At 49.3% G+C, this 13,289-nt stretch overlaps 1 protein-coding gene across 5 annotated transcripts in view; it reads left to right on the forward strand.

Moving 5' to 3' along the window:
* Nucleotides 1–358: 358 nt before the first annotated feature.
* IQSEC2 (IQ motif and Sec7 domain ArfGEF 2) overlaps nt 359–13,289 on the forward strand; it is a 165,228-nt gene continuing 152,297 nt past the window's right edge. For 2 of the 5 annotated variants that reach the window (XM_083718320.1, XM_083718312.1), the window contains exon 1: nt 520–1,162. In XM_083718320.1, coding sequence (XP_083574446.1) covers nt 546–1,162 — 617 coding nt within the window. In that variant the 5' untranslated portion in view covers nt 520–545. Of the gene's footprint in view, nt 1,163–13,289 lie in introns of all 5 variants that reach the window. The other 3 variants (XM_083718313.1, XM_083718311.1, XM_083718314.1) reach the window with 3 other exon arrangements.

Raw genomic sequence — 13,289 nt, forward strand, 5'->3', positions numbered from 1 at the left:
CCGAGCTGCTTCCTGAAGGCGCCGCGCGCGGGGCAGAGGGGCCTGGGGGAACTTGCTTGCCCGGAGCGCCCCAGCCGAACTCCGCGCAACCTCCCCCCCCTCCCGGGGCGCGCGCGGAGGGAGCAGGGGCAGCGGGAGCCCTTCCCGGCCGCTCGGGCCTCCTGCAGCGGCGGCGGCGGCGGCGGCGGGCCGGGCTGGGGTCGGCCAGGCCGGGACGCGCGGCGGCCGCCCTCCGGCTTCGCCCCTCCCGCGGGGCTGGAGCTCGCCCTGGGCTCGCCGGGCGGCGCGCTCGCTCGCTCGCTCGCTCGCTGGCTCGCAGTGCGCAGTGCCTCTGCAGCGGCGGCGGCGGCGGCGGCTCGTGGTCGCGCTCTTTCCGCGGGGCTCCCGCCGGAGGATGGTGTCCGTAGCCCGGCAGCCCTCGGCGGGCCGCGGGGCGGGTCCGTAGCTGGTGCGGGGTGGTGCCCTCTGCCGCGATCGGGAGCCGGAGGCGGCGGGCGCCGGGCGCCGCGCCAAGCGCCCGCGCGCCCCTCTTCCTCTCGCTCTCCATGGACGGGGGAGCGGGGGGCGGCCCGGGGGCGCCGGGCGCCGAGAGCCCCAACCGGGCCGTGGAGTACCTGCTGGAGCTCAACAACATCATCGAGAACCAGCAGAAGCTGCTGGAGACGCAGCGGCGCCGGATCGAGGAGCTGGAGGGGCAGCTGGAGCAGCTGAGCCAGGAGAACCGGGACCTGCGCGACGGCGAGAGGGACCGAGAGCGGCTCCGCGAGCGCGAGCGCGACGGGCAGTACCACCCCAAGGAGAGAGAGAGCCACTACCAGAACCGCGCCGACCGCGAGAGCCAGTACCAGAGCCGAGCGGACCGGGACGGGCAGAACCCCTATCCGAACCGGGACAAGGAGCGCGAGCTACAGCACTATGGAAACCGGGACGGCGGGCAGTACCCGAACCGGGAGAGCCACTACCGGGAAGCCTGCCAGCTGCACCGAGAGCGGCCCCCGCAGTGCCACCCCGCGCGCGAGAAGGAGCACGAGTACCCCCGGCCCCCCCGGGAGCGGGAGAGGGGGCAGCTGAGCCGGGGGGCGTCGCGGAGCTCCAGCCCGGGAGCCGGAGGGGGGCACAGCACCAGCGCCAGCACCAGCCCGGCCACCACGCTGCAGAGAAAGTAAGGAGCTGCTCGGCCCCCGGCAGCCCCGCCGGCCCCCAGGGCCACTCTCATTGCACAAGCAGCCGCTTGGGGAGGCCATAGGAATTGGTGGGTGCCGGGCAAGCAGTCATGGAGGCCGGCTCCCTTTATTGCATTGCAGGGGGTCCTGGGGTGCATTTTTGCTTTTTAGGATTGTGAAGTGTGGTGGTTTGGGGAGCATAGATATGTCCTGGGACTGCCCTCCTGAAACCGCTCTGCATTTCTCTGCTGCCTCTGATCTAGGCCTCGTGAGTCTTGTTGCAGTCACAGTTATTTCCCAACACCACCACATGCATCCCAATCTGCACCCATCCCTTGCTAGCCCAGCAGTGTCCATCCTTAGAGTTAGGTCTCATTCACCCTCCTTCTTGAACCCTCATTCCCTGTTGTGTGCACTGGACTCTGTCTGGGATCGCTCTCCCCTGCTTAGCCTGTCTGGAATGCCCATCAGTGCATTCCAGCCAGAACCATAGGTGTAGCCGAGGGGAGCTGGGGGTTCTGCTCCCCCCAACAAAAGCCTGCCCTGTAAGAAAAATCCAAGCTACGCCCATGACTGGAACCTGCTGACCCTATACTTGAGCTGGGTTTCTTCCCTTCCTGTTTTACACCAGCCTCAATTTCTTTGCTCCTTGCCAGCTTTTCCTTATTCCAGAATTCACCTCTCTGTACAGAGCAATACTGCTCTGTGCTACTGCCAGTAGATTTGCTGTGTTACTCTCACCTGCCACCCTGGGTCCTTTTCCTTCCACCATCCTTTAGGAGAATTGCTTTCCAGTTGCTCTGCAGGGGGGAGGGGTCTTATAACTGCAATGGACTGCTGAATGTGCTCTCCTGCCAGTCCGGCATCTTTCTCACTCTGTAATATACCAAATGGCTCTCCCCAGCCCACTTTTTGGGGATTTAACTGTGCAGTGGATCCTAACTTAATCTCAATGAAAAACTGGTTCTTTTGTATTTGTGCTCCTAGATGATTCCCTCCACATATTTCAGGACTCCCACCATTGCAAACACAAATTCAGGGCTAAAGTCCTACTTATATTTATTTGCGTAATTGCCCCCCCCCCCCAGCAAACTTCTGAATCCTAAGGTGAATTTCCTCTGTCCTGTGTAAGGGAAAAGAGCTGCCTCTGAAAGTGACAGGATTTTCCTGTTAATCCCAATAGCCAGTCTCTAACAGAGGGTCCCTTTAGAGGTTTGGCGTGATGTTAGGCAGGGCCTTTGGCTTCTGCTTAATAGGGATGTGCATGCGGTGTACATACACTAGGGATGGGGAACTTGAAACCCTTGAGATGCCCAGTCCCCATGCCAGAGTTCAGAATCGGTGGAAGTTGGAGTCTAGCAACATCTGGGGGGCACAGGTTTCCCATCCCTGATACACACACACATGTATAAAAGCCCCCTTCCCTCTAAGAACCAGCCCATTGGCATAGTTTTCACTAGTGGGGTGGTTGACAGGAAAGAGCTGCTGCTGCTTAGGACAGGGACTGGATCCTCCCAGCCCCCGGATCTTGCTGAAATGTGGCTTAAGGGTTGCATCCCCAAAAGTAGTGTTGCTACCGAGTGTACCATTGCTAGGATGAGCGGTGAGGGTCTGAACTGATGCTTGAGGGATGTGCATGTGTGGGTGTGAAATGATTTCGCATGGGTTGCCCAGTGTTATGTACTGAGTATTGAGTTCAGGGACTGAGAAAAGAATATTGGGGGGATGAGGTACCTGCTGATTTGTGGAGTGTGTAGGAACCATGCCTTCTAAGTGCCTAGGGGAGAAAGAGTAGGATTAAATGACTTGGAGTGACAAATATAGGAACCAGGACTGCTGGGTTCCTGGTACATCAACTCTGGAAGAGAACAGGATCCGTGTCCCCCTGCCCCCTTGGCTCACATCACCTTCTTGCTCCAAGAATAGGGAGATGGTGGTTCTCTCTGTGTTACTGGAGTTCAACTCCCCTCCCCAGCTAGCATGGCCAATTGTCAGGAATGATGGGGGAGTCAAAAAAATCTATGGCGAGCCACGGATTGCCCATCCCTGTTCCAGATGCACTTGGTAAGAACCATGTTGAAAGAATTGCACACTTGGCACCTGGGGCTTAAAAGTTTCCATCTGCTCCTCAGTGGTAAAGCACATTCTTTGTGTGCAGTCAGAGGACCCCAGGCACAACCTTTGGCAGGTCCAGGTCAGGCTGGGAAAGACCCCTTGGTGGAAACCTAGCTGCAGCTAGTCGGGGTCTGAGCTGGATAGACCAATGACAGTTTCCCACGTTAGCTTACGAAAATGCATGTCGTAACATATTTGATACTCTGTATGGTGTTATAAGGGGACGCAGGTGGCGCTGTGGGTTAAAGCCTCAGCACCTAGGACTTGCCGATTGAAAGGTCGGCGGTTCGAATCCCTGCGGCGGGGTGCGCTCCCGCTGCTCGGTCCCAGCGCCTGCCAACCTAGCAGTTCGAAAGCACCTCCGGGTGCAAGTAGATAAATAGGGACCGCTTACCAGCGGGAAGGTAAACGGCGTTTCCGTGTGCAGCTCTGGCTCGCCAGAGCAGCGATGTCACGCTGGCCACGTGACCCGGAAGTGTCTCCGGACAGCGCTGGCCCCTGGCCTCTTAAGTGAGATGGGCGCACAACCCCAGAGTCTGTCAAGACTGGCCCGTACGGGCAGGGGTACCTTTACCTTTACCTTATGGTGTTATAAGACTCTTTCTTGTCAACAGTCCTTACAATTGCCATGTAAGGTAGGTCAGAAGTATTTTTCATGTACTGAAGACTTGGGGGGAGGGGAGATTGAGAGAACTGACTTTCCTAAGGAGCCTGCAAAACAGGCGAGATTTGAAGCCAGCATTTCTCCGCCCTTTGAACATTGGTGCAGGAGTTGTTCTGAAGCAGACTGTTTGAAGAGGCACACCTGTTTATTTCAGCCCTCAGGCCCATGTCCTCTTTGCTAAGGCTCCCCCTCCTCTCTCCCCCTCCCCACATTGTTACTAGTGCATCTGATCTGCTCCAACAGCACCCCCTGCTTTGATGCTGATGCCTTCTGTTTGGGGGTATATGGGGGTGTTTGAACTAAATCACTGTACCTGGGAAGTTGATCTCCAGGACAGGATATGTTCTAGTTGCCCACGAGTTGTGGCTGAAGAGATTAGGATGCAGTTAGCCCTGAAAGCTTGGGGATCTGCTTTGGAAATGGCAGCAGGAGAGGCTGTGTGGGGTGGGAATTGACGAATCCAGCCGTGTGTTCTTTCTCTCTCCCTCCTCATCCCCGCCTCCTTCTCCTGGATAGAAATTAGCAAAGTGGTTTGATGCTGCAAATGACTTAAAACCAGCACAAATGTGTCTTGCCATTCCCACCCACTCACTACCGACACCAGGGAGGCGGTTTTTGAGAGCCTGGAGAGGTGGGTGGGTTCTCTGAGCCTCTTCTCCTTGCTGGTAAAAAAACCAGAAGTGGCTAGAGGCACCTGCTCTGGCCTACAGCCTTTACTCTGTTTTTTGCATTTGAGCTGGAAACTGAGCACCGCTCCCTTCACGCCCCTGCCTCTAAGGTCGCTAGTAGCTGGAGCTGGTGCAGCATAGTGGCTGAGTAGGATGTGTGATCTGTGTATCCAAAAGCCTTTAATTCAGTTCTCATCACTGAGTGGTCTTAAGCAAACTGTCATACCTCAGCCCTCCCTCTGTAATACGGGGATGATATTAACACTGGCCTACCTTAACAAGGTTGTTGTACAGAGTAGTGAGAGATGGTGTGCAAATGCTTTGATCACTCAACAAAGCAGTATAGGAATATACTTCTTTCCCGGCACTTGGAAGAGAGCAGTGGTCTTCCAATGCCGCCCATTTGTCAGCCCCAGAAGATGGTGGTAGCCCAGCCAATTTTTTCACCTCTTCCACCTGAGGGAGATTGGAAGGAAAAGTATTTTCCCATCAGTCCATCGCGGTTTGCTGCATGGGATGAAAACATGTGGTTGTTGAAAGCTTCTCTGGGATTGATTTTTCTCACTCCACTGCCAGCCATCAATTGGAAAAACGGTTGCGGTCCACTCTGGAGGCAATTGTAAGTCTGTGCTTGGGAAGCCAGGGAACTAACTGTTCTCGATATAAAGTCTGCCCTGCTTGTTTCTTAGCATAGGTGCATAAGCAGAGCTACAAAAGCCGTTTGTCTCATACTGTGAGACAGAAATGTCTAGGCATGTGAGTAAAAGCGAGAAGGGAGCAATAGCTAGCCTGCCCAATGGCCCCTCCCAATTGTGTGCATGGCTCATCAGATATTTCTGGGGAATGCTGAAGAGTATGTTTGCATTACGTAATTCTGGTGAGCTGCAGAACCACTAGCCCCAGAGTCAGTGCTGTGAGAGAGGCAGGGAGAGTTAGGAATGATTTAAGGCCAGATTTTCTGGGAGACTCTGGCCAGATCTCAGGCAAGGAGCCTACAGTTCTGGCTAGTGCTGCAGCTATGTTGATCTGCGTCAGTCTGTGGGATCTGCTCTGCACTCCCAACCACAGGTGCAGCAGGCTTCTGGCCAAAACTGGATGTTGGTAGCAGGTTGATGCTCTTCCTTGCACATCTCCCTTGTTCCCTTTCTTCTGTCCCTCTAGGTGAGAAGACAGTGTTGTGATGCAGACAAGATCATTCATTGATATTAGGATTGCAACTAATGTAATCAAGATGGCACCCTGACTCGCAGCATTCCTACAAATCAAGGTTAGGAACTGGTTGTCACATGATTGCCGTTCCTGTGAGGACCACCATGTGGCCAGCCAGACATATTTAAGTCTCAACAACAGGCTGGTGTGTAGGACCAGCTGCAGGTTGCTAAGAAAAGGGACAAGTTTCATATTGCACTAAATGTATTCCTGTTGCCAGGAGTGGCAGCCGTTCATTTAAAATAATAATAATAACTTTTTATTAGATTTCCAATATTTGCCCAATATTACCACACTTTTGCCAATTATACAGATTTGAATCAAAATAATTCAATTAATTCAAAATTTATACAATTTAATAAAAGTAGTTTCCTGCACTCCTTGATCAATGTTTTTGTCCAGTTCTTATATTGCTGCAGTTCATATTTTTCATTAACTTCTAATTACATTTCAGTTGGTATATTAATCATTAAGATAACGGCTGCATTTTTAATGATTACTATTCGTGTTATTATCTAACTTTTCATAGGATTTCAAATGAGGTGCTCTAATTATTTTCCTTTTCTCTGCCTGTGTCAGCCTCAATATGTCCAGTCCTTGGCCTTTGCTGCCCTCCAACTGCTGTTGTCTCTCATCTTAACTGGGGTGCGGCAATAATCCTGGAGAATTCTGAAAATATTTCACTAGCTCCCTCCCATTGTGCTCTCATCTTGCTCGGTGTTTTCGGACAGCAACATACTCCAACAGTCCACCTTTCTCACTACTCAGTCTCGAAGTTTCTACAGCCTGAGAAAGAGGGGTCCAACTTCTGCCACAGGGGATCTTGGAGTACTTCATTTTAATTAATAACCACCAACGTCTCTGTGCCTCACGTGTTTGCGGCCCCAAATTCCTTTCATCTTTACAACTGCATTTTGGCCAAAGTTCACTTGAGTTAGATCTCTTCTCTGTTGTTTTTAAGGGGGGATGGTAGAGAAGGTATCCACTCTAATTTCCAGCATTCCTTCCATCTCTTTAAACCACACACAGCTAACTGTTCTTTTAATCACAAGTTTTATTCCATACTGCAAACCAACCTCATTTTACATCTTTAAAATTTTGCGTCTGGAGAAGTTTGCCAAATAATTAATAAAGAAGCTCAAAGTAAACAGGAAACCAGAGGCTCCCCTCTCCGCCATCCACCGCCCACACCGAATAAAATCTTTTCTCAGTTGCAAAGCTCAGATCAATGCAGCTGGATAATTCCGCAGTTCTGATGACAATATCTTCTCTTGGAGTGTGTCTGACTTTAAAGCCAATTAGAAATGCAATTAACAGGAGAACCTCTGCTTCTTAATGCCGGCGTAGGAGGGTTTCACCAGGCAAAGTGCCTTTTGCACTCAGTGCCTCCCTGCCCCCTGCATTACATGCCAGAACGAGAGCCAGGTACTGAGACTGTGAGTGAAGCCTGCTCCACCCTTCCCTGGGAGGAATGTCCAAAAACGATTTACCCTCTATCATTCTTGTTTTCCTTCGCCTTTGATCCCTGCGGTGTCGTGGGGGGCTGCCTCCATTAAGGCAGATAGGCACCAGAAACCCCTTTGTACTGTATCCAGGGGAACTTACCCATCTCCTGACAACATTATGTTCTGTATATCCCCAGCTCTTGCCGATAGCAAACTATGACACTGAAGGGAGGAAGAAACAGGGATATCATAGACATGAGTAAGTGCTATACCATAGAAAAAGTGGATGTGTAGTGGCTGCTTTTGGCAGCAGTCACACCTGTAGCGTAATATCTAATGTGGCCTTAGGTGAGATCATGTCCCAGAAACCAATTGTAACATTAGGGAGGAATCTAGATTGTACTCTTACTTCATGCAGGGAGCCACATATATCAGAAGCAGTGTAAAAAACTGCACTTTTGTGCAGCTTCCGGAGAGGTAAGCACTGCTTGAATGCTACTGCTCTAGTGTACTCTGTCAGAATGATGTTCTGTCTGTTCTTCCTGAGAGATAGTGTCAGCCCTGTCTGCATCCATGGAAATATGCCACAGGTAACATTAACAACCCTCCCAGGCCTAGCAGCACTGTGTTCTGAGGGATCCAGGCAGAGGCTTCAGTGGTGTTTGCCAGGCCAAGAAGACCTTACAGAATGCCCCCTTTCCCCCTTCCTCTGCCCCCCTTCCCCAGCCATCACCATCATTGATTGCATTTCTATCCCACTTTTTTCTCCAGGGAGCTCAAAGTGGTGTAGATGGTTCTCCCCCTCCTCATTTAATCCCCACAACAACCCTGTGAGGTAGGTTAGGTTGAGATACAGTGACTGGCCCAAGGTCACCCAGTGAACTTCATGGTTGAGGGGGGATTTGAACTCTTGTCTTTCCCGGGTCCTAGTTCTAACCACTATACCACCCTGGCTATCAATAATTAATTTCTAAAAGTTCTGTGCCGGTTCAGTTTCCTAGATCAAGGAGGAAGAAAACAGGTGAATGTTGCTGAGTATATAGTCCTCAGCATGTAAATTCTGTGGCCTTTCTTAGTTATCTGCACAAGGGTCCTAACTAGGCTCTTTCACACATGCATGTTCACCCAGAGGTGGCTGGAGCATCAAGTGATGCTTTGCATGAATGAGTAAGCACAGACCAGACCCACAGAAAGAGCCATCCTCACACCTTGGAATTACCTTAAGCATAGTGCTTGTCTCTGGAGCCTTCTGGCTCACACTTGCAGATATGAGTGTGCTTTTTTGTTGGTAGGATCTTGCTGGGGTGTAGGAACTTTTCTCTTTGGCTCTTGGGGAGTTATCATTGCCTTCGCTTGTTGCAGAACTGTGGCAGGATAGTGCTTCACATACATTTCCCCAATGTTCTTACTGCCACTTGTCTCACAAACACAGACTCCAGTAGCTGCACATCAAAGCTTCCTCTAGGGCATTAGTATCGGGTTGCAGTGTAGGTCATTTCACCCTGTGCTGCAGCTCTGTGCATGAAGGCAGTGTTGCACACTCTTGGGAGCTTGCTCAGCAGCTGTTCCCCCATCTGTCTCTCCATCAAGCAGCTGCTTTCTGCATCTTAATAAAACAATACATCTCTTTGCAAACAGCCCCACCCTTTCCCAAACCACTTGGAGATAGTGCCTGCTTCTTTTAAAAACTTGTCTGTAGGTTTACCTGGAAATAAGTCCTACTGGTTTACTTCTGAGTAAGGAAGCGAAGCATGCATTGGAAATCATCTGAAAGAGAAAACCAGCCCTAAGGAGCTGTTTAGGAAGACTGGAGAAGAAATGTGGGTTGTCTCAAATTTGGGCCTCTTTTTTTAACACTTGAAATTATTCCAAGAGGGGGAAGCGGTGAGAGGAAAAGTCTGAGATTGAAGCTGTGTGGCAGGCAAAGAGGAGGATTACTGTGTGATGATAAGGGTTTGGGGCTTTTAAGTTGTACACAGGATCTTCATTTGAGTCAGGGCCCGCAGCCGAACTGTTTTCAGCAACAGGGCAGCCTTTGCAAATTGGGTGCCCTTCAGATGATTTGGACGGCAACTACCATCATCCCATCAGTTACTAATGGCTCTCTTTGTACAGCCCCAATGGGAAGACCCTTGAGGGGAAAGATTTGGTACTCTCCAGTTGGGGCAACTGCTAACATTAGAAGTTCTTATGTCCTGAGAGGTAAATTACAAGGCCTAGTTCTCATTGAGGTGGTGAACCTATTGGGACTGTCTCACTTCAGACTGTTGGTGTGGACTTGCATGATGGAATGACCCTCCACCCACACAGAAATTCTATTTATAAAATAAATCTGTCAAGGAGAAGGCTTCTAAGCTAGCTTTCGCTTTGACATGCCTGTTTTCTACGTGGAGGGATTTTTCGAAAATGACAAATAAATATGGAGCAGCATTTTATCAGTCCAGTTCAGCAGTCTAAAGTGGTACAGCCCAGACATTGATTTACCACTCCTAAGCTTAACACTCTCCAACACATAGCAGTAAGGATGCTCATTAAATTGTAAGTTTTCATATTTCATTTCAGGCAACAGTCCTCTTCTTTCTTCAGACATTCAGAAAGGTGCTTTCACTGAAAGCTTAACAATATATACATGTATTTAATAGAAAAAACTACTCTTGTGTAAGTTATTTTTACACTTCTTACAGGATTTGTAACATGGGTCATTTGCAAGAGGGTCCACAACTAGTCCAGGGGGGGCTGACAATATTTTTTCTGCTCATCAGGTGAGGTTCACTCATGAGCAGACTGTTAAAAGGGACAAGAGTAATTGCCTTAGCATTGGCGAGGTTTACAATATGATCCTAAGTGTGTTTTCTCAGAAGTCATCTCAGAAGTGCAGCCAAGTGTGTAGGTTTTGGTGTTAGTTAATATTTGTATGTAAAAGTTACTTTTAAGGATTTTATTTCTTTGCCCCATCAGCCCTGAAATCCATTCCCAGAGTGTTTCATCTAGGCAACATCCCAGTGCTGATGGCAAGTTCTCTTCTTGTACCTTTCAGAGCTTATCAAGACTTCCTTTTGTGCTACATTTCTAAGCCCTTTTAAGCTCTATGTTTGAGCCCCCCCCCCCAACCTGGCACTTTCCCCGAGGAAACCTGTATTTTACCACTGAATTGGAGCAAACAGCAGTTCATGGAAAACCCAATTGCTGTTTGCTCTGATTCAGCAGTAAAACATAAGTTTTCCCAGGGGGAAAGCTCTGGGACAAAAACAAAAAACAAAACCACATGCTGGGACATGGAGCTTTAAAGTGCGAAGTTATGCCTGGAAAGCATGGTGCAAAAGGAAGTCTTGATGAGTCCTCATACACAAACTGAGTATCAGCCCTTAGTTATAAATAAGGTTAAAGAGGTTGACATGGTCTAAATTCCATTGAGTAAGTGGGGCTTACTTCAGGCACATGGGTATAGGATTGTAATCTAAATTGATCTCTGCTTTTATGCTGTGAACTGCCCTGAATACTACAAATGAAGAGTGGATTACAATAATAATAATAATAATAATAATAATAATAATAATAATAATAATAATATATTGCATTGCCACTGAGCCGGAATTTGAGTGACTAGTGGAGTTATGGACAGGGTGAATAATCTGGGCTGCTGGAACCTCGCTGGCCTGGTTATCACTGGGGTGGTAAATCTGTGTCTGTGCTGGACCACTTTAGACTGCAGCTGGAGGCTCACTTAGTGGGATGGCCAATGGCCTCTGCAGCACCTGCTGCTCTTTCTCCAGGCCAAGGTCTCTTGCCAGCCCTGATTACAGGATCTTCCCTTGGAAGAATCCCCCCACCACTCCAAGGAAAGCGCAGACTTTGCCTCATCACCAAAGGCAAACATGAAATTATATGTTTTGTTAATAAAGCATAAGTAAACTAAGTAGGCATATAATTAGACACAGAAAATAATATGCAACAAATTTATCACATTTATATTTTCCTTGAAGGAAACCAAGGCAGTGCATATGCTTCCCTGCCCCCCATTTCATCCTCACAACTTTGTGAGGTAGGTTAGAGGATTAGCTACTTATACACCAACATTTAAAGCACATGACTTACTTCAAAGAATCCTGGGAACCGGTTTACCCCCAGAGCTATAATTCCCAGCACCCTCAATAATGTGCTTTGAATGTATGTTGTATATTCAGCCAGCATCACCCAGTGAACATCACAGCTAAATGAAGATTTAAACCTTGGTCTCTCCAGACCTAAACCGACACCCTAAGCCACTACACTGCACCTCACTGACAGCTGGCTTATCTTAAATTCAATTGTATTTGTAAGTGGTAAACTTACCTTGGCCTCAAATGCCTTTGCTAAAGCCAAAGTTTGGGTTCCTGTTTGTAGAAGAGTTAGCCTGCAATGGATGTGGTCAGCTCCATCCTTATTTCAGACATTGTGATATATCGATATATCACAATGTTTAGCTGGTGATACAGTATATCACGATCTTGGGAACCAGATATCGCCTGGCCCTATGGAAGAGGACCATGGCTGCTGATCCCACTGCTGAGTTTGTCATACCCACTGCCACTGTTCCCTGATCTCCGTGTGTTAAATGGGTTGTGGAATGTATAAAAAGAGCCTATTTGTGTCTACAACTGTATGTGTACAGAGCCTGCGTGTAGGGAAACCTGTGGCCCTCCAGCCACCATTGGACTTCAGTGCCTCTCAGCTTCAGCCAGTGTGGCCAGTGCTGGTGGGATGATGGGGGCTGAGATCCAGCAACAACTGGAAGGCGACAAGCTTCCCATCACTGGGGTGCATCTTCCACACACTCAGGAAGTCTGATTGTGCGTAGATGTGTTGCAGGGCCTTTTATGCTGAAGATAATGGAGTTCAGGGATTGGAGGTAGCAGATGCACCAACGTCAGCGGCAAGATCAGTGAGCCTGGTTCCCCTGCCACATTTTGAGTGTATGCATCTGTGTGGGTGGGAAATGTCTGAAGAGTGCATCTTTTTTTAAAAATATATATATATATTTCCATATGTAGTAATGTAATGAAACAAGTTAACTAAGACTAAGGAGCTGGCTGGTGATGAAAACAACAGCTGTATGGGACTGAGGTGGCAGGAAGTAGTCATACTAGATTACAATGTCCGGTTTTGTTGAGGTCAGCATAGCATTCCAAACCCTGACTTCTGAGGGAAAATGTGGTAGGATTTGTTGGCAGTTTCCTGTATGCCACATGTGACATTGTCAAGGGTGGCTTCTCGGTTTGAAGGCACTCCTTACATGGGAAACGATGCAGGTAGATTGCTTGGACTTCCTCTGTGTCTGCCCACTAGGATGGGGAACTGGTGGCCTTCAAGATGTTGTTGCTCTCAAACTCCCAGCAGCCTCAGCCAGCATGGTCAGTCCTCAGGGATGGTGGGAGCTGTGGTCCAGCTTCATCTGGAGGGCCACAGGTTCCTCATCCTTACAACTCATGCACTATCCAGGATGGAGTGTGTGTGTGCTTTTGTAACTGTTGCTGGCCAACTGCTGTATCCCATTCCCCTCCCTTGCTGCTGCTATGTGGTAGCTTTTGAATTCTCCCTGTCATTTTCAATCAGAGTGTATCTCTGTTGCAGCTGGATGACTGGCTGCGATGGGGACAGTAAGGTTTGATTTGCAGCAGGGGAGTGCTGGGCCGCAGCGGGATGGGACTGCGATGCGGTTGGCGGAGCCCCTGGTGTATACAGAGAGCAATCAACACTGACATGAGCAACCTTATAATAGCATCAACTGGCACCCCTTGGCTCCCATACATTCAACCACTTATACAAGTTAGACTCCTGTTTTCATACCAAATACACACTGAGAATATGGGGGAAGCCCACCTTTTCCAAGAAGACAACCTGGCTGTGGCTGATGGGAGTTGCCTTTGTCATTTATATACACAACCTCACTGTCATGCTGCACTTATAAGGTCTACAGCTTTCATACTTGTTCCTGGGCTGAGCTTGCTGTTAACACTGCTAGGATCAGTTTCTCACTCAGAACACT

This window comes from Podarcis gaigeae, assembly GCF_964106915.1.
Source record: "Podarcis gaigeae genome assembly, chromosome: 17".
NCBI lineage: Eukaryota > Metazoa > Chordata > Lepidosauria > Squamata > Lacertidae > Podarcis > Podarcis gaigeae.